The sequence below is a fragment of the Gekko japonicus genome, unplaced genomic scaffold, assembly GCF_001447785.1.
Source record: "Gekko japonicus isolate JY-2015 unplaced genomic scaffold, Gekko_japonicus_V1.1 scaffold5378, whole genome shotgun sequence".
Lineage (NCBI taxonomy): Eukaryota > Metazoa > Chordata > Lepidosauria > Squamata > Gekkonidae > Gekko > Gekko japonicus.
In genome coordinates this window covers 12,328-35,887 of record NW_015160384.1, presented here as the reverse complement: position 1 = coordinate 35,887, position 23,560 = coordinate 12,328, and the positions used below count along the sequence as shown (strand labels likewise).

The 23,560-nt window shown below is 44.0% G+C and overlaps 1 protein-coding gene across 1 annotated transcript in view; it reads right to left on the bottom strand.

The window, feature by feature from the left end:
• The window catches only part of ANKRD50 (ankyrin repeat domain 50), a 40,392-nt gene that overhangs the window by 11,524 nt on the left and 5,308 nt on the right, over positions 1-23,560 (bottom strand). The window contains exon 2 of the mRNA XM_015417781.1: positions 22,056-22,285. Within this exon, the coding sequence (XP_015273267.1) occupies positions 22,056-22,285 (230 nt within the window). The remainder of the gene's footprint in view (positions 1-22,055; positions 22,286-23,560) is intronic.

Genomic DNA, 23,560 nt, shown 5'->3' with positions numbered 1-23,560 from the left:
CAGAAGTCCCTAAACAGTCAACAACAAAGCACGAAAGGGCAATGACACTGGGTATCACTCCAAAATCCTGACAGATTGCCCACACCTGTCTATTAGTTACCTGATACCCAACATAGGTATTTGCTGCAAAATTAATAAACACACACCTGTATCACACATCAGGCTGGGGTGTCACCAGTACCATGATGACACCCAGTTTTATCTGCTGATGGCAATTGGCTGGGTACTGCTTGGGCTGAGGGGTTGAAGGTTGTGGTGGGATGGTTGAAATAGAGCCGGGTGACACTGCATCCTTCTAAGACAGAGGTTCTGTGGTTGGGGTGGGGAGATTCTGGTCTGGGGTGCCAATTCCCAGCTCTTGATGGCATGCCCTTGAGACCAGCACCAACCATCGCCTGGGTGTGAGCCTGGATGCCTCCCTATCAATGGAGGCCCAGGTGTCTAATGTTGCCAGACTGGCATTCTTCCAACTGTGCCAGGACAGACAACTGGCCCCTACCTGTCTCGCCCCAATCTAGCCACAGTAATCCATGCAATGGTCACCTCCAGACTGGACTACTGTAACTTGCTCTACATGCACCTACTCTTGGGCTGACCTGGAAACTCCAACTGATACAGAATGTGGCCATGAGGTTCCTCATGGAGACTCCACGTGCAGCACACATCCACTGGAGTACTGGATCAAGTTCAAGGTTCTGGTGTTGACCTTTAAGGCCCTTAATGGTTCAGAACCCACATATCTTTGGGACTGCCTCTCCTGGTATACCCCCAGGAGAGCACTGCACTCAACAGATCAAAATCTGCTGATGGTCCCCAGCCCAAGAGATATCCAGCTGTGTGTGTGTCTGTGTGTACACACACAGACATGCAAGTACATGCAGATCTTGAAAAAATTGCCTCAGATTTTGCCTGTGAGATATACAGATATATACATACACACACATTTACATATACATATATACATATACATACATATATGTGTGTGTTTGTGTGTGTATTACACAGGCAAGATATAGATATTGCACAGGCAAGATATAGATATATTGATTGCACAAGCAAGATCTGAGGCAATTTCCCCAAGATCTGCATGTACCTAAACACACACAAACAAATGTCAGAATTTATTTTGTTAGCTGCAATCACTCTGGAGGGCAGCCTAGAATGAAAAGCAGTTAAAAAATCTGATCTGGAAAAATCTATTTGCAGAATTCTGCTAAGTGTGCTAAAGGCATGATGCTAAAGTGATACTTCAGCATAGTAATCTTAGACAGAAGAACTGTGCTAACACAAACGATCAACAGGCAGTCATTAAATCCAGAAACTAAGGAGGATTTACCAAAGATTTATCATTTCTCCTAAACTCCTTCGTATTCACTGCTCCAAAGACAAGACCATAAATCTAACATGTATCATGAATCATCTATGACAAGATAATTTGTTAACCTACCTTGTGCTGTGGTTACAGAGAAATCCTTAAGATGTGTGAAGCAAACACAAGCAAGATGAAGGAGAGTAAGAGCACAAATGATTCATAGAGCAGTTTTTTGTGCAATTGAGCCACAAAGCATTTTGCACAAACGGAAATAGGCATTGTAACTGAATCACTGTTATTTCTGGAAAAGATGTGAACAGCTAAACCCAGCAATATTCACTAGTGTTTTGTTAAGGGCCACTTTGGATGCAAGAATTACTTAAAGGGCCTCTGGCAGTTTATCCCACAGCTGACTTAGTGCTGTAGCTCTAGCCTGAAGGGACAAGGCAACTCATGGAAGAGGTCAGGGGTCATTTCGTAGAAACAGAGGTGCAGGAGCTTATTAGCATACCTCATTAGCATAACTTGTTTGCATATGCCACACCCCCTGACATCACCGGAAGTGTGTCAGAAGGCAGCACCCACCGTTCAGGCTCCACTGGACTGTTTTGGATTGCTAGCTATTGGGGGGGACGGGACGTGCAGGTCTGTCCTCGCAGAGGAGGGAGAGCTTGTCTTAAAGGTGCCACTGGAATGTTTTGGACTAGGGGGCCAGGGGAAGCTCTGCAGCTTACCTGGCTGCTTCTTGCTCTGACTGAGGGCTGCTGGGAGTAGGGGGTGGGGCTTGTTGGATGTGCCCGCCCCCTGGGCTCTTTACTGCCGGAGCTCCGCTCCTGTGCGCTCCAGCAGGAAATGACCCCTGGAAGAGGAACTGATTAACAGTACTCGGGGTAGTGCCACAGTCCCATTTAGGATAGGTCCACCCACGCTGATCCCTGTTGACTTCTAGTCTGATTAACATACTCTATTCGGAGACCTTATTTGGGGGTGGAATGAAGGCCTAGAAATGTTTTAAATAAACAAGAACAAGTAGTCTGAGAACTGCAACACTCTCTAGGAGGCTGGCAGGTGGCACTCCGCATACCTGGGAGCTCCATCAGGAATCATCCTTAAATACAGCTCAGTAAACAGAAATAAAGTGCATGCCTGCGCACACACACACACACACTTTCTGCCTCTCACAAACAGATATATGTACTCTATCAGTTTAATCCTATGCAGAGTTTCTTCAGACAAAACAAATTAATTTCAATTTCACTGTGCATAGAACTGTACTGTGAAGGGCCCAGCTAGGGCTTCCAATTCCCCCCGGGGGGCGGATTTCCCCCCGCTTTGGAGGCCTGATTTCCGCCCCTGTGGAATCGGGCCCTGGGGGAAACCCCACCCCCGCGTGCATGTCACAGGCAAGTGACGTCATGACGCCGGGCACGCTGGGGGCGGAGCCACAGCCATTTGAGGGGAAAACATAGCTGTGGCCCTGCCCCCAACGTGCCCGGCGTCATGACGTCACTTGCCTGTGACGTGCATACGGCGTGCGCATGCTCCGCGCGCGTGCGCTCCGTGAACCACCCCAGAGTCCCCCGCCAGCAAGGTAAGTCGATTTGGCAACCCTAGGCCCAGCTGTTCTCCTTGGGCAAATGGGACCTGCCTTTCAACTCCATCTACATAGACACGAACTCATAATCAAGAACACATCTTTGAATAAATTCAACTGCGTTTTTTTAAAATGTCAATCAAATCTATTTCTACCTTAAACAAATTCCTGTCACTGCCATCTACCATACACCAACGATGGCATTTATATTTACTTTGAATTTTTTAAAAAAGCATTACAGGAAAGCTCACTTAGTGGCAGAGCCAGTCTCGTGAATACTTGAACTCAAAGTCAGTAGAGCAGCCAGCACACATTCGAGTCCCACAACCTGGCTTTTGCATTGTTCAGATTTTTTCCTATGTTACATCATTTTCTACCCAATAGGAGATTCAAAATGGATTTCCTTGATTTATTAAATTGGCTTGCAGCTCTGTAAACAAATCCACTCCAAATTTAGCTCCTGGCATCCATAGAGGTCTTGGGTCTTTTAGAGAAGTATTTGGACTGTATAGATTTTTCTCTGCAAACCGAGTTACCTCTCTCGAATGTTATTATACCACTGTTAACAATACCACTGCACATAATTATCTTAAGCTCTTTGCATCTTAATCCTCTGTCCTATGGAAAATTTCAAACCAACAGTCACACTTTTCCTTCACTCAATGCATCTTAAATATGTAATCTAAATGACAGAGCAATAAGCTAGTGTTTTACATATGAATAATTTAATTGCCAATATATGCTGATCTAAGTAGAACTAGGTACATATTAACATTTTATGCATAACTACTCATAAGGAACTAATCTTTCAGCAGCAAAATATTAAACTGGCACACCAAAAGCCCCTCTCTTAATAAGCCCCTTTGTTCCAGAATGAACACAGCAACACAGAGTATACCAACAGTACTGGAGTAAAAAAGAGAGAATTAGCTAGAATGGGTTCCACAAGGAGAATTAGGTTATGGTCACATGGTCATTTTGATTGGCTTTCACCGCTGTTCCCTCTCGCATTTAAAACTGCTGATCAGACAGCCGCATCTGTCTCCCACACCGAAGTGGGCTCCTGGTTCCCTAGCGAGTTTTCCTACACCTGGAAAATCAAGTACTTTCCAGATATTTGTGCTTTGAATCCACGATTTCTCAGATCTGGACAACCATTTCATGCAATGATCGTGATTAGGTCATCTGAATGTCCTTCTCGCAATTTTTTTTACAAGCTTCTGTCGTTGTGCACATGAGCAATCCTGTGCTGAATAAATTCAATGTATAAATGTTCAAGCATACATATAGACTCCAGTGCTCAGTTGGATGTCACCGGTTAATTTTGTTCGCTGTTTGGGGGGTGGGGAATTTATCACATTTGAATGAAATTGTAATTTAAGATATTCTATCAGTTTCAAAATTCAAAATAACACCCAGTCTGCCAACTTCAAAAGCAACTAGTCACAGTGTTTAAAGACATTAGCACTAAACCTGATGTTATCTCAAAACTGAATTCACTCAGTAGTACTTCTGTTCAGTTAAATGTTTTCAATGCATATGAGTATACCTGTAGAGGTTAATATACACTTCTAATCTTTAGTACAATGGACAGATTCGAGCTACTTTTGGTTTACCCAAAAGCTTCGTGTGTCCAGTAAGATATCTGGCATTTCCCCTTTAAACTGCAGATTTCATGCCATATAACAAATGGCTCTTGAATGCCCCCTTTGCTTCAAAAGTGGTCAGTCATATAGCATGGTGTACAGCACAGGTCGAGATGGCATACACCTGAATTCTAAAGAATGCAAATGTGAAACTGCTGATCTTCTAACCAGCATATTTAACAGTTGCTAAAACCAGCCTCCATACTAGAAGACTGGAAAACAGCAAATGCTACACTGATTTCTAAAAAGAGATCCAAAGGCAGATCCAGAAAATTATAGGCCAGTTTAACATATTTTCCAGGTAAATTAGTAAAATCTGCACTTGGGGATAAACAATGTACAGGATAATACCAAATTACTCAGGATAATAAAAATAAAAGTTCCAAGAAAATCACTCAAAATTGTTTAGCAATGTGGCAAATTAAGTCTAATATAGCTAACTACAAGGTGATAAAACTAAAATAAAAAAACTTACTATATATTAGTGGGTTCTGAACTGCAGAGGCTAAAACAGAAAGATCTCGAGGGTCATAGTTTTTAGCTTGAAGTAAATGCCCACTCAGTGTGTAGCTATTTTGAAAAAGGCAAAGCTCATGCCGAGATTATTAGGAAAACAAAATCACCAACATTATAATACCCCTGTATAGACCTACTGATTTGGAATAATGTGTATAGTTCTCAGTACTACATCTCAAAAAAGATATTGTCAAGCTGGAAAAGGTGCAGAAGAAAACAAGGAAGATGACTGAAGAGTTGGAACATCTTTCTTATGAGGAGTGATTAGAGAGTCTGGGGGTTTTCAGTTTATTTAAAAAAAAAAAGGCCTGGGGGGGGGGGGGCTGACCCTGACCAGGAGCTTGGAAGCCCTAGTCTTCCAGATCAAGTGAACCTCTGAACACTGGAGCCAGGAGGAAGTGTCAGGTCTTTAAACCCTTGGCCTTTATACCCTGCCCTCTAGGGCAGCTGGTTGGTCACTATGTGAAATAGAATGTTGAGCTAGATGGAGCACTGGTCTGGTTCTCCTTATGTTCTGTTCTTAAAACAGCTTGATCAAACTTAACAATTTAAACTTGTTTTAGTAACTTTTCATACTTTCTTTTATTTATCCAGAATCTTGGCTCCACCTACTCTTGTTTATAGGGTTGCCAACCCCCCCCCCCCGATTTGCCAGGGGTCCTCTGTTTTGGCAGAGGTTCTACCCGCCGGCGGCCAGGTAGCCAGTGGGGGAAGCCCCACCCCCAACACCGACAGCCCCCCCTCTCCCTTCTCTCTCTCTCGAGAGGGGTGGCTGCCTTTAAATTAATGGAACCCGCGTTTCCTCCCAAGCCTGATCTCTGCTTGAGATCAGGCTTTCAGGGAAATGCCCGCTCCGTGTACTTAAAAGCGAAACTCCGGCTCTTTGCTCTTAACGGGGAAACGTCGGCTCTGTGTACTTAAAAGGGAAATGCCAGCTCCATTAAGTGCAAGAAACTGGCATTTCTGGAGATCAGGCATGCGTGCGGGCGGGGAGGGTGGCAGACGTCCCCAACGTGATGTCATCACGTTGGTGATGCCCCGCCCCTTCCAGGAACGCCCCCAAAGTCCCCCGCTGGGGGCGGAAGATGGACTTGACAACCCTACTTGTTTAAGTCAGTGTGATCACAGCAGTACCTTTACATGATACTGTGATCCAAAATTCTACTACTGAAACCACAGTCTTTCACAAGTCAACAGAGTCAAAGGAGGGGACCCACAAGACACATGCAGGAGCAGCTCTTTCAGTCTCTCTCTCTGTCCCCCCCATTCCATCACTATTTGTCTTGATCTCCCTCCCCACAACACTTCCAGTCAGTCTTTTCTTTTGTTCTCCCTCTCCCTAATAACTGCTGACATTGATCATCTCCCTCTCCCCAATAACTGCTGACATTGATCATTGATGACACTGAGAGCCAGTTTGGTGTAGTGGTTAAGTGCACGGATTCTAATCTGCGAGAACCAGGTTTGGTTCCCCACTCCTCCACTTGCAGCTGCTGCATGACCTTGGGCAAGCCACCGTTCTGTCAGAGCTGTTCTCTCAAGGACAGTTCTGGAAAAAGCTCTCTCAACCCCGCCTACCTCACAGGATGTCTGTTGCAGAGAGGATAAGGGAAAGGAGATTGTAAACCGCTCTGAGACTCCAAGTGAAGGGCGGGGTATAAATCCAATTTCTTATTCTTCTTCTCTTTAGCTCATGCTTTCTCTCTCCCTAGTTCCTATTGTAACAACTCCTTTCACACATAAACTTTGTCTCTTTCTCCATGCTCCCTCCTCTGCCTCTCTCTCCCTGCCTGTTGCTGACTACAGTAGTTCCTCCTCCCCCTCTACCCTGGAGTGCAACCACTGGAGAGGTAGCAAACGTAGGCCAGGCTGCCAGCAACAATTTTCTACTTCTGTGTTCTCCAGACACTGACCCCACTGCCTCTCTCCCATGATCATCACCACAGTGCTCGGCTGCACCCCCCCTCCATTGTCAGCATGGAGATCAGCTGCCCCTCCATCTCTCCAACTCACAATACTGTCACTGTTGCATCGTCTGTGCTTGCGGTCTTGTTTGGGGGGAGATTTAAGCCCCCAATTTATTTTTGTTTTAGTTTCAGATTTTTCTGCAAACCTAGAGGGAAGTATCTATTTTCTTTCTGTGTGGCCATCTGCAGGTTTAGATATCAACAGATGGGGCCACATTTCACTATTAGAATATAACAAGTAGTGACCGGTGATGCACGGGGGGGGGATCCCTCTCCCTCTCTTAACTTACCACCCTCACTGGGGCTGATGCAGCTCCCAGGAAGCTGCCTATCATCTATGGGTCTAGTGCACCTCCTGGCCTCCACTGCCAGGCCTGCTGCCACTTCTACCCCCCACACACTGCTGCTGCTGTCCTTGGGGGCACCATGGCTCCCAGCCTTCCCCCACACCATTGCTGACACAGACACCAGGCCTGGGATGCTTCCCAACCCTGCTGCTGGGCCCACTGCAGCTTTTTCTTCTTCCCTCACATTGCTGCTATTGTCTCCAGCCATCTCATCACCACTGCTAACATTACTGTGGTTTCTGTCCACCCCCTCACCATTGACAGAACCCTCGCTGGGCCTGGCACATCTCCTGGCATCTGCTGCAGGGCCTGCTGCAGTCTCCCCCATTGTTGCAGTTCCCAGGCACCCCCACCCCCCCGCATCTCTGCCGCCACCGTTGACATGTGGAGGAGATATCTGTGATGTCTACACAGACACGCTTTAGCTTTGCATTTTTTTTGTTTCAGATTTTTCTGCAAACCTGGGAGGTCCACCAAGTTTGCAGAAGTATCTGTTTTTCTTTTCTTTTCTCTTCTTTTCTGTGTGCTCCCAATCCATGGATTTAAAATATCAGCAGATGGGGCCACACTTCTTTATTACAATATATGAAGATAATATGTTGTCTTCCGTGAAATTTTAGGAGTTTTGGATACAAAGATGCTTAGGAAATCCTTAGTTATGCACATGAATGTTTATAACAAATTAAACTTACTAACTGTAATGCTGATTAAACTGAAGCAAGCAGGTAAATAAGCAGGAAAGTAAGTGCGTACTCATGCAGCTGTGTGCCAAGGATGACCACACTTTGACCTGGTATTCTTATATAGCAATTCAAGTATGGCTTTTGAACAGTTCACTAAAGTAAACAGAAGCTGAAGGAGGATCAAGATGTAAACGTCTTATCAGAGGCATTCACAGCAGTGAACTCAAATTACTAGTTCAGGGCAGCTCAGCAGTAATTTTATATGCAATAAAAATATAATTCCAATATGCTTAAGAAAAGCTCTTGGAGCATAAACTCCTCTCTACACTTCAGTGCTTCCGATCAAATAGCACATGCGTGCATCCAAGCTTATGGAAGCAAACCTGTAGCATCCTCTCTTATCAAGAGCTGGCAGTAAGCCTAATTCCAGAAGGGTAGTTGCATCAGCCTGCCACAACAAAAATAAATAAATAAAATCTTGAAACACTTCATGGACTAACTCATTTGTTATTTCATGGCCTAGAGACTGGCAGATACCTGAGATGCCTCTTTAGCTGGCTAATATACAGCACATACATACACAGAAATACGCAGAAAAATGTAAACAGTGGGGCCCTGAAATACAAGAGATACAGCCTGTGACACTTCATTCCAAAGTCCAAAAAACCCCCCCCAACAACAAGAGAAACACACTCACTACTTACAAGTGTAGCTTCTTGCCATAACACAGCCTTCCTAGCTTTGCACTGATAATTTGACTCCTGTAGTTACATTCAAGCAAAGGACTGTCTGTAAAAGAATGGACCTGTGAGAGAAATGTCACTGTCTAAGATGGGCTGCAGATCATTGAAGACATGCTGGACTAGTAGCCTGCTACAGGAAAAACCCAGAAGTGACAGAACATTACTTCTCAAACTTTGTAACTTTCTTGCTAAAACTAATCCATATATTGTGTATAAATCATAGACTATTCTGAGCAATAAAAGCTTTTCTTACAGGTCTAATGGTGGTAATGCCTATCCTTGTAACAGCACCCTGAGCCTAAGAGAAAAAACAAAACCCTGAAGCAAACCCTGGAGCTAGCTCTGTCCCCACAATCACTCAGGTAAATGTTATTACCAAATGCAACAATAACAACGATACCATCAATAAAGACCTGTTCACCCCAGTTTAAATCCTGCTCCCAGGCTGTGCAACTCTGTCCTACAAGATATTTGCACCCCCCCCTCAATCAAAATGGCAAGACAGACATCAAATTGGAATTAAACAAGGAGCACTTTATTTAACTATTTAGAAACTGAGTGGCAAAGGGGAAAAGATTTGTGCATAAAGAACAGGCAAGGAAGAAGTCAGTCTCCAACCAACCTCCTTGCCATCAGCCCCAGCACTTAGCCATCACTTTGGCTAGCAACTGGCGGCATGGCAAACTGATCACTGCCCTGGAGCACCCCCCCCCCCCCCCCCTCAGTCACACAACTTGGGTGGAGGAGCCTAACCAAGAGGTTCCTAGTGGCGGTCCTTATTCCCAGCCCTGTGCTGCAAAACCAGAAGGCAGTTCCTGATGGACCTCTTGCTCCCCAATGGGAATCTGCCTTAAGGTGTTCACAGGGTCCACTTTCTTACCCGCACTACACAGCTACCACTAAGGACAGGCTTCTGCTTAGACTTTCATGGCCACCGAGCAGCCTAAAGCTGCCTGAACCCCTTGCTGCAAGTCTTCTAAGAATAGGTCACTGCCCTTGTTTGATAAATGCATCCCATCAGCCGGGCCCTATACAGGTGTTGAAGCTCCATCCATGTGCTAGGGTGTGGCAAATATTGACCCACACACCCTCCATTTCAGCCCTCATCTCTCAGTTGACTTTACACCATGCACAATCAAGGCATTGAGGCTCTCCCAGGCTACACCACACTCGGAGAAGCAACATTGCAGACCAAACTATCTGCACACCAGGCCATTGTGCTCTTTTCATCGCAAGGTCAGCCTTCGCTTGGATGACTAGGACCTTGCCCTTCATCAAACCCAGGTCATTACCACCCAGGTGAAGCACTAAAACATGAGGTAGAGAACCTTGCCTCTCTTCAAATAACAATGTAAGAAGCCTAGGCCATCTAATGCCTCTTCTCCCCAAACAGAGGCCCATTCACTAAGGCCCATTTGGGAACCAATCAGTGTCCTCCTGGCTCAAAGTGTAGAGAAGAGAGGGTTCTGCGGCCTTTCCCTTCTCCTCCAGTGCCCATCCTAAGGGTGTTTCCATTGGGAGTGGCACCAAAGAAGGCTCCCAGGGAGTATCACCTCATTCACCACTTGTCTTACCCACATGGAGAGTTGGTGAATGACACCAGAGGAGCTATGTTTAGGTAAGTATACTTCATTTGATCCGGCCATGTGGGTGGTGCGCCATTGTGGCCAAGGTGTGGAATTGGCCAAATGTGACATTGTCAGCCTTCTGTCTTCTCCTGGTCCACCTGAGCGATTTTGAACTCCTGGGTTTTGCCTTTGAAGGGAACTTCTATAAGGACAGGGCCCTTCCAATGGGGTGCTTGGTTTCCTGTGCTGCATTTGAGAGGTTTAGTTCATTTTAGAATGGGCCTTACGGTCCAGCATGGGACTAAGCAGCACCATGCATTTTCTTGATGATGATACCTTTTTGCTTGCTAGTTTTGTGAACCTGGCAGGGGAGCTGGGGGTCCCCCTTGCTCATGAAAAAACAGAGGGCCCCTCCCCTGTACTGACTTTCTTGGGTACTCAGATTGACACTGGCAGGCAGTTGTCCTACTGAGCTCCCTTCCCTGCCCCAAACCCTCTTCAGGATCTACCCCCAAACCTCCAGGAATTTCCCAACCCATCTGGCAACCCTATGTGTGACTGGTTTTGACCAACTGCTACAATAGGGGTTGCCAGGCTGAGCCACCAGCAGGAGGCCAGGTGGGGCAGCCATCAGCAACAGCATGTAGTCACTTCCAGAACGCCCCCCCCCCCCGATATCATGCATCTCTAGGAATCTCTGGAAACTCTATAGAAAAAGCAGTTTTCAGAGACTCATAAAGAAAACTAATGTAAGTTTCTAGAAAACCCGGAAGTGATGTCATGCTGTCACTGGTGGTGATTTTCAATTTTTCTTCTTCTGCTGCTGGCCACCGGAATGCTGGTGGGCACATGGAAACCCTAAGCATCACCAGTGATGTGCTGATATCACTTCCAGTCACACAGGAAGAGTACCACCAGTGGCGTGGCTATGCCACTGGCAACGCTCTCCTACATCACTAGGCAGCCTCATGCTGGTAACTCCATTTAGATTGGTTTTTGATATTTCATATTCATGGTATTTGTTTTATTTTTCAAATTGTAAGCTATTTTGAATGCTTTACTACGGTATCAAGGAAGCATACAGATAGTCTAAACAAACAAACAAAAATATCTTGCAACACAACAGACATTATCATCCTGCCAGCAATAACTCCCTCTGCTGCCCACATAAGACGAAAAGGCCCCTCATGCAAAACAATAAATGGACAAAATCAGATACTACTATTCAGAAATCCTACAAGAAAACATTTTGGTGTCCTTCAAAACTCTGCTTCAGACCAAAAAGTCACTGTCATTAAACATCACCATCATCTGGAGTTTCCATAAAGGGAAAGTCCAAAGTAAAATTGTTGAACTGGAAATTTACCTGATTTACTTATGGCACAAGTGGGACCAGTAATTCCTTTCCCACTGTAGGGTTTAATTCTTATACCATAGCTAGAAAGCTTGTGTAGTCCTTACCACTATGAATATTCATTGTATATTTGAATTGTGAAAACAAATTAGAGAGCTAAAATTTTCAGAAATGTTGAAGCCATGGTGGCGGGGGGACGGGGGATAGATGGATGGATTGGACCCTGACATTTTGGGAAAAACTGAAATATACACAATACTTACTTTCCTGTCAAACCAAAACTACTCTAATATAATTTAACAACATAAAATGCATAACTGGTAGATAAAATTGTCTCGTGTGGCATGTTTCTGGAATTTTAAAGTACAAAGATCTGTTTCTACTAGAAAAATTTCAAGTATTCCCAATACCTCAGAAAGAGTTGCAAGCTGCAGCAGCCTATTCCTCCATATCTTTAATTTTTGTCATCTGCAAGGTAGTAAAAAATAAAAGCTGAAGATGGAAAACAAGTTCTGCAGTAAAGTGTATTATTTGAAAAGAACCTCTCATAGAATCACAATTGGTAGAACTGCCAGCATGTTTGAACATTAAGTCGAACTCTCTAATAATGTATTATCATTAAATACTTTATAGCATACATTGTTGCCAAAATTATTTACCTTTAAGCAGATTTTGAAAATGTATGTCTCTACAGTGTAAGAGGGGTTTTTTCCCCCTAGTGCTCCCTAAAATTTTCATATTTTTCCTTTGGAAAAACTGAAAACGTCTTCAGACTTTTTCATGCTATACCTTTTCTAATTTTTTAACTTTTCTGAAAGAAGTTCTCAGACCACCACCCCCAAACTGGAAAGGAACCATTTGTTCCTTCAAATGTTTCTGGTTTTTTCCCCCTAGGCCTTTACACACCTAATAGAAATTCCAAAAACTGTATCTCATTTTTATGGATTTTTAATCCCTCTGGTTAAGATCTTTTCCATTTTCACTTAAGCTAGATCCAGTGATGCGCAGGCAGAGACATAAATGGCCATAATGTAGTTACGCTTATCCAAGATCTTGTGTGACACCTAGCACTTTCCTCCCTATATATTACTGGGAAGAAATTAACCTTTAACTGAATCCTTAATTTTATGTTTCTCTGCTAACTGAGGATAATCATTCAGGCAATGCTCTAGTCTTCAAAATCTTATGCCCTAATAAATATGCTAGTTTTTTGGAGTTTTTTTGAAGTGTCCCATGCTTAGCAAGATTAGTGAGAGAAAAAGCCCCAGTTTCCAATAAGCCCTAAAACTAGTGTTTCCAGCTCTGGGCTGGGAAATACCAGAAGACTTGGGGTGTGGAGCCTAGAGAGGGTGGGGTTTCAGGAGGGGGGGACCTCAGTGGGGTACAATGCGATACGAGTCCACTCTCCAAAGCAGCCCTTTTTTCCAAGGGAACTGACCTTGGTCATCTGGAAATCAATTGTAATAGTAGGAGATCTCCAGGTACCACCTGGAGGTAGGCAGCCCGGTGTAAAACCCCAGAACCCAATAATCATTTAGTAGTTGAATTCTAGCCACAGAAAATACAAATGACGAAGACTGTCATAGTACACAAATATTCAATACACATTAAGGCCAGAACAAATACAGGTTTGTTTGTTTTTGCTTCTAAACGTTTCAGAGGGATTATTTAAATCCTAAAAAGGGCATGGAAATAAAGGGTTAAACACTCCCTTCACCAGTGACAGATCTCCAAGGGATACCCTCCACAGCAAGTCCTTAGCATAAAATACACTTATAAACAGATCCTTTTTGGGGAAGACAACAATGCAATTGCATCAACAGTCTTTTGAAACATATCAGCTCAATATGATATAATTTCAGGATAGTATATTTATAGAAACTAAGAAAAATATTAATTCTGGTACTTGAACCACATGTCAGTACTTTCCATTATAAAGAACAGGAAATAAAATAATCTTGCCCTTAAAACATTCTACTGGTGAAAATAACAAAAACACCAACCCTCAAAAAAAAACAAACACACACACACACACCTTCAACCTTGGAGATGTGCCAGTTAGATCAGACACACACAACAGTGCAGAAATTATGCTGTTTCAGTGTTATATTCAGGATAATGTTTAGCTCTTATGCAATAATATTGTTCTTTGAATTTCAGCCATTGTCATAACTGAATTGCAACGTTTTGCCTTCTTTTATGGAGCGTTTTTAACTTGGAAAATCTGAACTGTTGTAACCAGCCTGTTTATTGCACCATGCAATCACCACAAATTATCTGAGCTCATTTGAAATTGTAATTTGCTTTCTTTTCTGTGCAGATTAGATATATTACTCCTCAAACAATGCTGTCACCTATTCTCCTCCTTGTTCTTTGTGTTCTTAATTTGATCTTCCAGTGTACCTACTTATCTCATGCCATTGTTTAAAACTAATAATGAAGCGGGCTAGAGCAAATTTTATGTTATGATTCTTGAGGAAACAAATTTAGATGAAATTTGAGCTTGACTAGCTACATCTGCCCTCTCTCTTTAATTATGATGGAAACAGAAATATACTTGTTCTGTCTCTGAAATTATATATTTTTCATTGGTTTTTATGCTTTGCTTTCCCTTGCCATCAAAAAGGATTTTGAACATACAATGCTGCTTTATGGTCCATCTTGTTCTGTACTCTGACTGGCAACACTTTCCCAAGACCTCAAGCAGATAAAGGAACTGAATCGAGGGTCGTCTGCATGTAAAGCATGCCCTCTTCCAACAGCCTCTCTCACTTCTGCTCTACTGAATGATTAACTTTGGTCCTGTCCATATGAGGCCTTTTGGGCCGGGAGCGGGACGGAACGGGGGCGGAGCAAACGGGCACGATCCCACGGCAACATCTGGGAATTGTTGCCTGCCCGTCCCTGTTCCGTCCCAAACGGCGATACCGCGCTGTAAAAAAGAACCACCTACCTAGGTGGTTGTATCCCTTCCAGCGCCGCAAGCCGGGCCGTGGGATCGGGCGGCGCATCCTTGCACCGCCGCATCCAGGCCCCCGGCCGTACTGCGCATGCTCGAGCATGCGCAGTTCGGCAGCCTCTCCCTCCCATCGGACTTTCCTCCCCGGCATCTGATCGTGCTGGGGAGCAATGCGCCGCGGCTGAGGGGATCCATGGGATCCCGCCGCGGCGTCTCAAGTTCGGTGCGGCTCTGCTTAGCCGCGTTTCAGCCGTCCCGTGTGGCAGCAGCCTTTGAAGACCAAAACTGGAAAGAGGCTAGGTATTGAATCCTGCAAGTAGTAATGTGTGCTTACTGTGCAGAAAAACCATAAGCAAAATGTTGTACTATACCATTTTCCCACAGAGCAAATGGTACCAGAGATTCTCAACCAGGTGAATCAAGTCATACATTAAGTCTTGTAATAATTCTAGGTGCCCTTCTCTCTTCTTCTGGTTAGAATTCATCCATTCATCCATATCCCATACAGGACAGTGACAATGGTGCCCTCCTGTCTTACTGAAATGTTCTGCCTAGAATTTGCAGTCATCCTGGCCTTCTCCACAGAAGCAACACTTTCTCGGCCCCATCATCACATAATTTACATCTTCTATTATTTCCTGTCAATACCAGTAATTTTAACCCAAAGTGGTTTACCCTTCACTTAGTACTACTGAATTTCAGTTCATTTATGCTACATCATAAATCTTGCAGTATGTCCTTTACAGACTTCTGATCTTTTTCTACATTGACCACACATTGTAACCTTACAGCCACCTCCCAAAATATTAAAATTGGTCTAAGACCAATGGAATTCCACTTAATCAGTCAAACTTTAAAGTTTGATTTTCAGCTGAATGACAAAGCATGGTACTAATTTCTTACTGCCTGGGGCTTCTTGCACGAGATCATATCTCAACGCAACGGACTCTGAATTAACTTCAGTTCAGCCTAGCTTGATTAGGTGGAGGTTCAACCTTGTTTGATCAGAGGAGGATGAGGACACCATCCTGAAGCTATAAGAGTTCAAAGGAAAGAGACTGTTGGAAATAATCAGGGACTCTCAACTGGCCTTTTTGTTCATCAAAGATAAGTGAGCATGTAAACAACAGCAGAGTGGTTATCTCTGATGAGGTGGAGTCCACAGTTCCACTGGGGTTGGTAAATGACCCAAGAGAGTATGTAAGAAACACTCAGGAATTCCTTGTTTACATAAGCAGCATTTGTGCTTGTGTGTGCAATGCCTACCCTGGAGATTTGCCTTAGAATGGAAATCTCCCTCATAGCCTCACCAAAAACACAAGGCCAGAGCCAGGGCTGGAAGGCATCATTAGTCAAAGAGATGTTTCACTAGTGTTTCAAGATCATAGTTTTAGGTTTTTAAGAACTCTTATACTGGGGGAAGGGATAGCAAGACTCCAATGGTAGGTTCTGTAGTCTGTCCCTGCAGCAGTCACATATGCCCAGCTAGCCACATGAAAAGGTCATTTTCTCTTGCAGCTTGGGGCTGCAACAGAGGATCAGCTGGGGCGGTGTGAAGCTGAGAGCTCATGGTATAGCTGACCCTAATAAAAGCCAAAAAAACGGCTTTTAGGGCTCAGCTATATTGGTTGCTGAATACAGATCTCTGTAATTCCAAAAAAAAAAAACAACCCAATTAAGTAATGCCCAATAAATACCAATAATTCGATTTGGTTTATACAGAACACACACCCCTAGTGCATACAGCAAAACTTCCCTGACTGATAACAGCAGGACTGAAACAGAGGATCTCTGTCCCATTCAAGATTAAATGAAAGACTGAGCATCTAAGTTGGGAAGTGCTACGGTGCCCTTCAAAAGACAGCTGGAACCCAAATAAGCACTCTAAGTATGTCCGAATTCCTATATATTTGTATATCGCCATAAAACATCTTCCTCTGTGTAAGGTGATGAAAAGTGCTGTCAAGTCACAGCTGACTTAGGGCAACCCATAGAGTTTTCAAGGCAAATGATGAACAGAGGTGGTTTGCCATTGCCTGCCTCTGCACAGCAACCCTGGACCTCCTTGGCAGTCTCCCATCCAAATACTAACCAGGGCCAACACTGCTTAGCTTCCAAGATCTGACCAAATTGGGCTAACCTGGCCAATCCAGGTCAGGTCTGTGTACAGAGGCCCTCAATTCAGTGTAATTCATTTATTTTATTTTTATTTTATTTTATTAGATTTATATACTACCCTCCCCAAATGGACTCAGAGCGGTCTACAACAGTTAAATAATACAATTAAAACAGTATTAAAATAACAATTTACACATAAAATATCATAAAATAATAAAATACCATGTAACTATAGAGGTAGTCAGATGACCAGTCAGAGTCAGGCCACTGGTGGACAATTTGGCCGGAAAAAGCTGGACAAAAAAAAAAACAACCCCTAGGACCAGAGGGGGATGTCCGCTGCCTCAACCAAATGCCAGTGGAAGAGCTCCATCTTGCAGGCCCTGCAGAACTGCAATAGATCCAGCAGGGTCTTGATCTCACACGGGAGCTCATTCCACCAGGCAGGGGCCAGGGCTGAAAAAAGCCCTGGTCAAGGTTAGCCAGATGTCCCTGGGTCCGGGAACTACTAACAGATGTTGATTTGTGGATTTCAGTGCCCTCCGGGGCTCATATGGGGAGAGGTGGTCTCATAGGTATGCCAGCCCCTGGCCGTATAGGGCTTTAAAGGTAAGCACCAGCACCTTGAAATGGATTCGGAATTCAATAGGCAGCCAGTGCAGTTCACGCAGCATTGGGTGGATACAAGCCCACACAGGTGTCGCTGTCAACACGTGTGCTGCCGCATTCTGCACTAGCTGCAACTTCCGGAGCAGAGTCAAGGGCAGCCCCACGTAGAGAGAGTTACAATAATCCAGTCTGGAAGTGACCATTGCATGGGTCACTGTAGCTAAGTCTCAGGGAGTAAGATACAGGGCTGTCTGATCTGCCTCAGACAGAAAAAGGCAGACCTGGTAGTGGTGGTGACCTGGGCCTCCACAGAGAGGGAGTTATCCAGGAACACCCCCAGACTCTTCACACTCAACATAGGCACCAATGGAGCCCCATCAAAGGTTTGGAGTCTGATCCCCTGACCCAATCGCCCACAACTCAGGTACAGGACCTCCATCTTAGATGGATTTAACTTCAGTCGGCTCTGTCGTAACCATCCAGTCACAGCCTGTAACGCCACTTCAAGATGTCCTGGGGCCGTTTCCGGGCCGCCGTCCATCAGTAGATAGAGCTGGGTGTCATCCGCATACTGGTGACAACCCAGCCCATATCTCTGGATAATCTGAGCGAGATATTAAACAGCATGGGGGAGAGGATCGCTCCCTGCGGAACACCACATTCTAGTGGGTGCCACTGGGATAACTTCCCCCCAAGTGCCACCCTCTGTCCTCAATCCTGAAGGAAGGAGGTTAGCCAGTGCAAGGCAAGCCCCCGTATCCCAGTGTCGGCAAAGCTGCAGGTTAACACCTCATGGTCAACCATATCGAACGCTGCCAATAGATTGAGAAGAATCAGCAGCATTGAACTGCCTTGATCCAAATGTCTCTAGAGATCATCCACCAGGGTGACCAGCACCATCTCTGTCCCATGGGCAGGGCAAAAACCAGACTGGAAGGGATCTAGGACCTTAGCCTCATCCAAGAACACCTGAAGTTGTGTTGCTACTGCCCTCTCTACCACCTTACCCAGGAATTCATGTGGGTATACAAGCATTCACTTGTCCGGCAATACTCCCTTTCAACAGGAACACCCCTTTTATATCCCAAGTTTGCATCCACACCATATCTTTGCCTGAAACAACCCACAGGATACACCTGTGTGCTAGTTTTTTTTTTAGGAAGGCCCCTATAAATCAGTTGGTTAACTGTGCCACTCTAAGAATGTCTACTTGGAATCCTACTCAGGTCTATTCAATGGGGCTTACTACCAGGAAAGTGTTACTAGGATTGCACAGTCAATCACTTAATGCTCCACACAGCTGCCTCATAGTGTGAGCAGGCTCTCAGAATAGCTGTGCATGACACTATACCAAATCCTCTAGCAAAATGCTGGGTCTTTCTTTTCCATATTCTGCTAACTGTGTTATTGGTATATTGTCTCATAATTTGAACTGCTAAAAAGAATTACTGTAAATTGCTTACAATTCTATAATATGTAACAGACTTTAAAATCTGTCTATACATCAATTAATGTGGCCTTGAATAAAATTAGCACAGAAATAACTAAATGTACTTTTACATTTATTTTGCAAAATCAAAAGAAGCATTAATTTCAGAAACACTTCTCTTAAAAAGATATAAAAATTAATTTGACTGTTAAAAATGTGTTGGAAAATCAGTGAAAAGGACCCAGTGCTTGATATGTACTAGTACTATGAGAAAATAGCTTCAGGTATGTTAGAATCAGATGATTACTGGAGATACTCAGGTTTGTGGCATAGGTGGTGTTTTCCTGCCTTCTTGAACAACATATAATTATTCTGAACACAGACAAGGACAATATGCATTTCTAAATGCTTATCTGAAGGAACATTACAAAATGCAACAGGTGCCAAATGTAGATTCTCATACTTAAATCATAAAATGTACTGGAAGACAATTATTCAACAAATGGGGGAAATCCAGCCAAAAATAAATACTTATGAATCATACTGATGGGACATACAAGTAAAAGGGTGGGTCTTTACGATGCCTAACTGTGGCTTCACCAGGCCCAACGTTATTAATCATTACTATAGAAATGTTAACGTATACTACGTCTTCATTCTGAATTGCAATGCATCTCAGAGGAACATTGTGAAGCAATATTTCTTGTGTTTGCAGTCACTACTGTTTTTGAGTTCTAGAAGTGCTACAACTCCACTGGAGTACATGTTTTTTCCTCCTCTGTGCAGAAGTGCTACAACTCCACTGGAGTACCCAGGAGTACATGTTTTTTCCTCCTCTGTGCATTTGGGCAATTAGTCCACTTAATTCACATGTGGGTTTTTCAGAACTCTCACCGCCACCATCACAAAGCACTGCCTGAACACTGGGAATGTGATTTACTTTGATACAATGAAGGAGGAGGAGGAGGAAGAAGGAGAGTTGGATTTACACTCTGCCCTTCACTCAGAGTCTCAAAGCAGCTTACAGTCTCCATCCCTTCCTCTCCCCACAATAGACAGCCTGTGAGGTAGGTGGGGTTGAGAGAGTTCTGAGAGGACTGTGACTGATACAAGGTCAACCAATGGGGCTGCATGTGGAGGAGCAGGGAATCAAACATGGTTCTCTAGATTAGACTCCACCAATCTTAACCAGTACATCAAACTGGTGTAGCAGCTGTAAACAGCAAACACAGACCTATCATAGATAACTCTGGTTTGGAACTTCTGCCTCTGTGCTGTGAATTAAGTCAGGCTAGTGTTAGCTTTAAGAAAATGGGTTATCATTTTACTTCAGGAACCAAAAGGTTGAGCTACTAGAAAATTAAATAAAGGGCAAATATTTATTACCCAGTGCACAGAATCTTAGGATTTAAAAAGATATACATAGGATACCATTAAAAACCCAGACCATAATATACAGCAACAAGGTGAAGTTGAACGTCCAATGACAAAGAATCACAATAATGGCCACACATGTATATGAACCAAAGGACCCAATGTGTTTTGGCCCAAAGGGCCTTCTTCAGTGGTCAAAATTGTACTAACACACACGTAAAATCATAACAATATCAATATAAAATATAAAATATCTTTTTTCAGGCCCAACATATTGTGTATGAGTCCTGAAATTAATAAAACATACTAATGTAAGAAAATTATAACACACTGACTTATCACAAAAAGAATGTTTTAACAGAAAATATTAATACAGAATAGTAGTTGCTTACACTAAAAAGTGAAGCTCTTAGCAATGGTCAGAACGCATGCCATACCAAATCTGAAGTAGGCTTATGCATTTTTTAGGGTTGCCAAGTCCCCCCGGGGGGCAAACCCCCCCGCTTCGGAGGCCCAATTTCCGCCCCCACGGAATCGGGCCCCGGGGGAAACCCCACCCCCACGTGCACGTCACCCGTGGCCCCGCCCCCAGCATGCCCGGCGTCATGATGTCACATCCAAGCGACGCGCGCGCACATACGCACTCAGGACGCCGGGCAGGAGCCGCCTGCCGCCAGGTAAAAAACATTTGGAAACCCTAGCATTTTTACATGTTTGGTCCTTGAAAATTACATCCAAGTACAGACCTAATCTTTTTATGATCATTGTTTATGTGTATTGAGGAGCAAATACAAAAGACCCAGACTTATGACTTTCAGGAACAGACAACAGTTACATCTAACAAAAGTTGTCCATGAATTCCAGTTTTATGCCCAGGCCTCACTCAACAAAGGATCTCAGAAAAATGGCAGTTATGTGCAATAGAGACCAAGGAAGAGACTACAAAAATGAAGAGTTATGAAACGTGGGAGATTTTAGGCTACATATATGTTCATCTATTGCACCTTTTATTCTGCATTTTTGCTTCAATCATTTAATGCAGGCACATGCTGGGAATCCACTCTTTATGCTACTCTACACTGAAGAAAAAAACTCTCAGGAACAAAAGGAGCAGAGTGATGAAATGATCTCACAATTCGGCAAAGACTGGATCAACAAGTTGTGGAAGATTCTTGACAGTCTTTGCCAACAGAATACTCCCAGGACCAAATAAAGTTACACCCTTGCAATGAGCTTGCAAAACGTAGTATCTTTTCCAAGAAAACAAGGTGATAAATCTAGATTTTCAGATGGTGGGGAAAGAAAAAGAAACCCACACAGGGAGATTTGTTTGAATGTATGCCAGGATGTAGAGGAATTAATTCTTCCCTGTAATCATGCCATAGATATCCTTTCAAGGTCACTGGTGGGAGACTGCACACACCAGCATCCAGCTGTTACCTATGTTATACAGATGCCTCTAGTTACCTGTATACAATATGCTGTCTTAGAGTTGCCAGCCTCCAGGTGGGGCCTGGGGATCTCCCACTTTTGCAACTGATCTCCAGCTTTTAGAGAACAGCTCCACTGGAGAAAATGGCTGTTTTGAAGGGAGGACTCTATTTAGCATTGTACCATGCTGAGGCCTCTCCCTTCCTCAAACCCCACCCTCTCCTGGCTCCACCCTCAAAGTATTCAGGCATTTTCCAACCCAGACCTGGCAACCCTATGCTCTCTATGTAAAGGGCATAAAATTTATATGCTAGAGAATAATTTTTTCCTTACTTCTTGCTAAACTTTCTAGACAGTCCAAGATAGAAATTGAACAGCTAACATTTCATTGTAATCTGTACTCACCAGTAAACATTTTTGTAACAGCTTTGCTCTGTTTCCGGGCAGAACACAGGAGCAGCAGCCATGGAGGAAAAAACTCATAGTGACTAGCTAGAAGCTCGGCAATGGTTCCAGATAGGCTTGCAGATGTCTGGTCACCTTCTGCAATGTTACAGCCCTCATCCACTGAATCTATAAGGAGGAAGAGACTGTGCGGGGGAGGCTTGGCACCCAGAAGGGGAAGCAGAATGCACCTGTAAAAAAAGGAAAAATATATATGTATATACATACATTGAATTAGAACAACATAGGTTAATAGTAGCTATTCATGCAAAACTGCTTGCTGCTTACCAAGAGAAACAGAGAGAGAGAGAGAGAGAGAGAGAGAAGAATTTTGGAACAGCTGTCCACTTGAAATTGTAAGTTATTTATTGAGTTAATCAAATTTTTAGTCCCTGCTTTTCCCTTGTGGCTCAAGGTAGCTTAAAATTCCAAAAATTAAAAACATACAAAATATAGTAAAACCCCATTTACCTCTCTCACCAATAACCCTCACAAATAAAATGGCCTTACATTGCCTCTGAAAATAACTTCAAAGGACAGCACGCCCTCCGTCTCCACATAGGGAGCTTATTCCACAAGATGGAGAGGGAGAAATGGTTCCTAGTAGACAACAAGCAGGTCACCTTATGTTGTCAACTACTAGGTGCCAACCAGCAGACCATAATTCGTGCACAGGGAATGTGAAGAAGCTCACTGTACTTTTCAGAAGATTCTTTCGTCAGTTAAGGTGATTTCAGTCCGCTGTAACTTGTTTATTATATACATGCACAATATAGTATATGCTTATACAATGCAAAAGGACCCATATGTATACAGAGAGGGCTTCTGGGTGGTTAAGTTAGGACTGCACTAAAAGTCCAAAACTCCAAACAGAATTATCTTATATTCTAATTTCCAACAGAGGGCGCCATGTGCGGATGCTTATTTCCAGTAACAGGAAGCTCCCTCTGGCCCAGCAGGTTTTCTTACATATTCAGTAGTCTACCAGTGCCTGCAGAAAAATCCAAAAACTAGAAAAAACCCTTCAGGGACGGCTGAATTCCCCCCAAAACCTTTTGAAATGGCCTCTGCAGGGATCTGCTTCAGACATCAACTGTGAGAGAGAGGTTAGAACGTTCGGGGTGGGGGGGGAAGAGGCTTCTAACCGGTTCTGTGAGTCATGGGGAAAGGGCCCTTTCCAGGCCTCCTTTGGCCTTTCAGGGAAGGAGGGAGCCTTGGGGCCTGGCCTGGGGAGTCCCTAGAGGTTTTGAGGTGGGATTGGGGAAGGGAAAGACCTCAGCTGTGTATAATGCCACAGAGTCCACCTTCTAAAGCAGCCATTTTCTCCAGGGAGACAGATCTCTGCTGCCTTGAGTTCAGTTGTAAGCCTGGGGGGGTTTCCTTCAGGCCCCACTTAGAGGTTGCCAAGCCTAGGCCTGGCAGCACTTTAGGGTCGCCAGGTTCCCCCCCTGGCCACCGACAGGGGA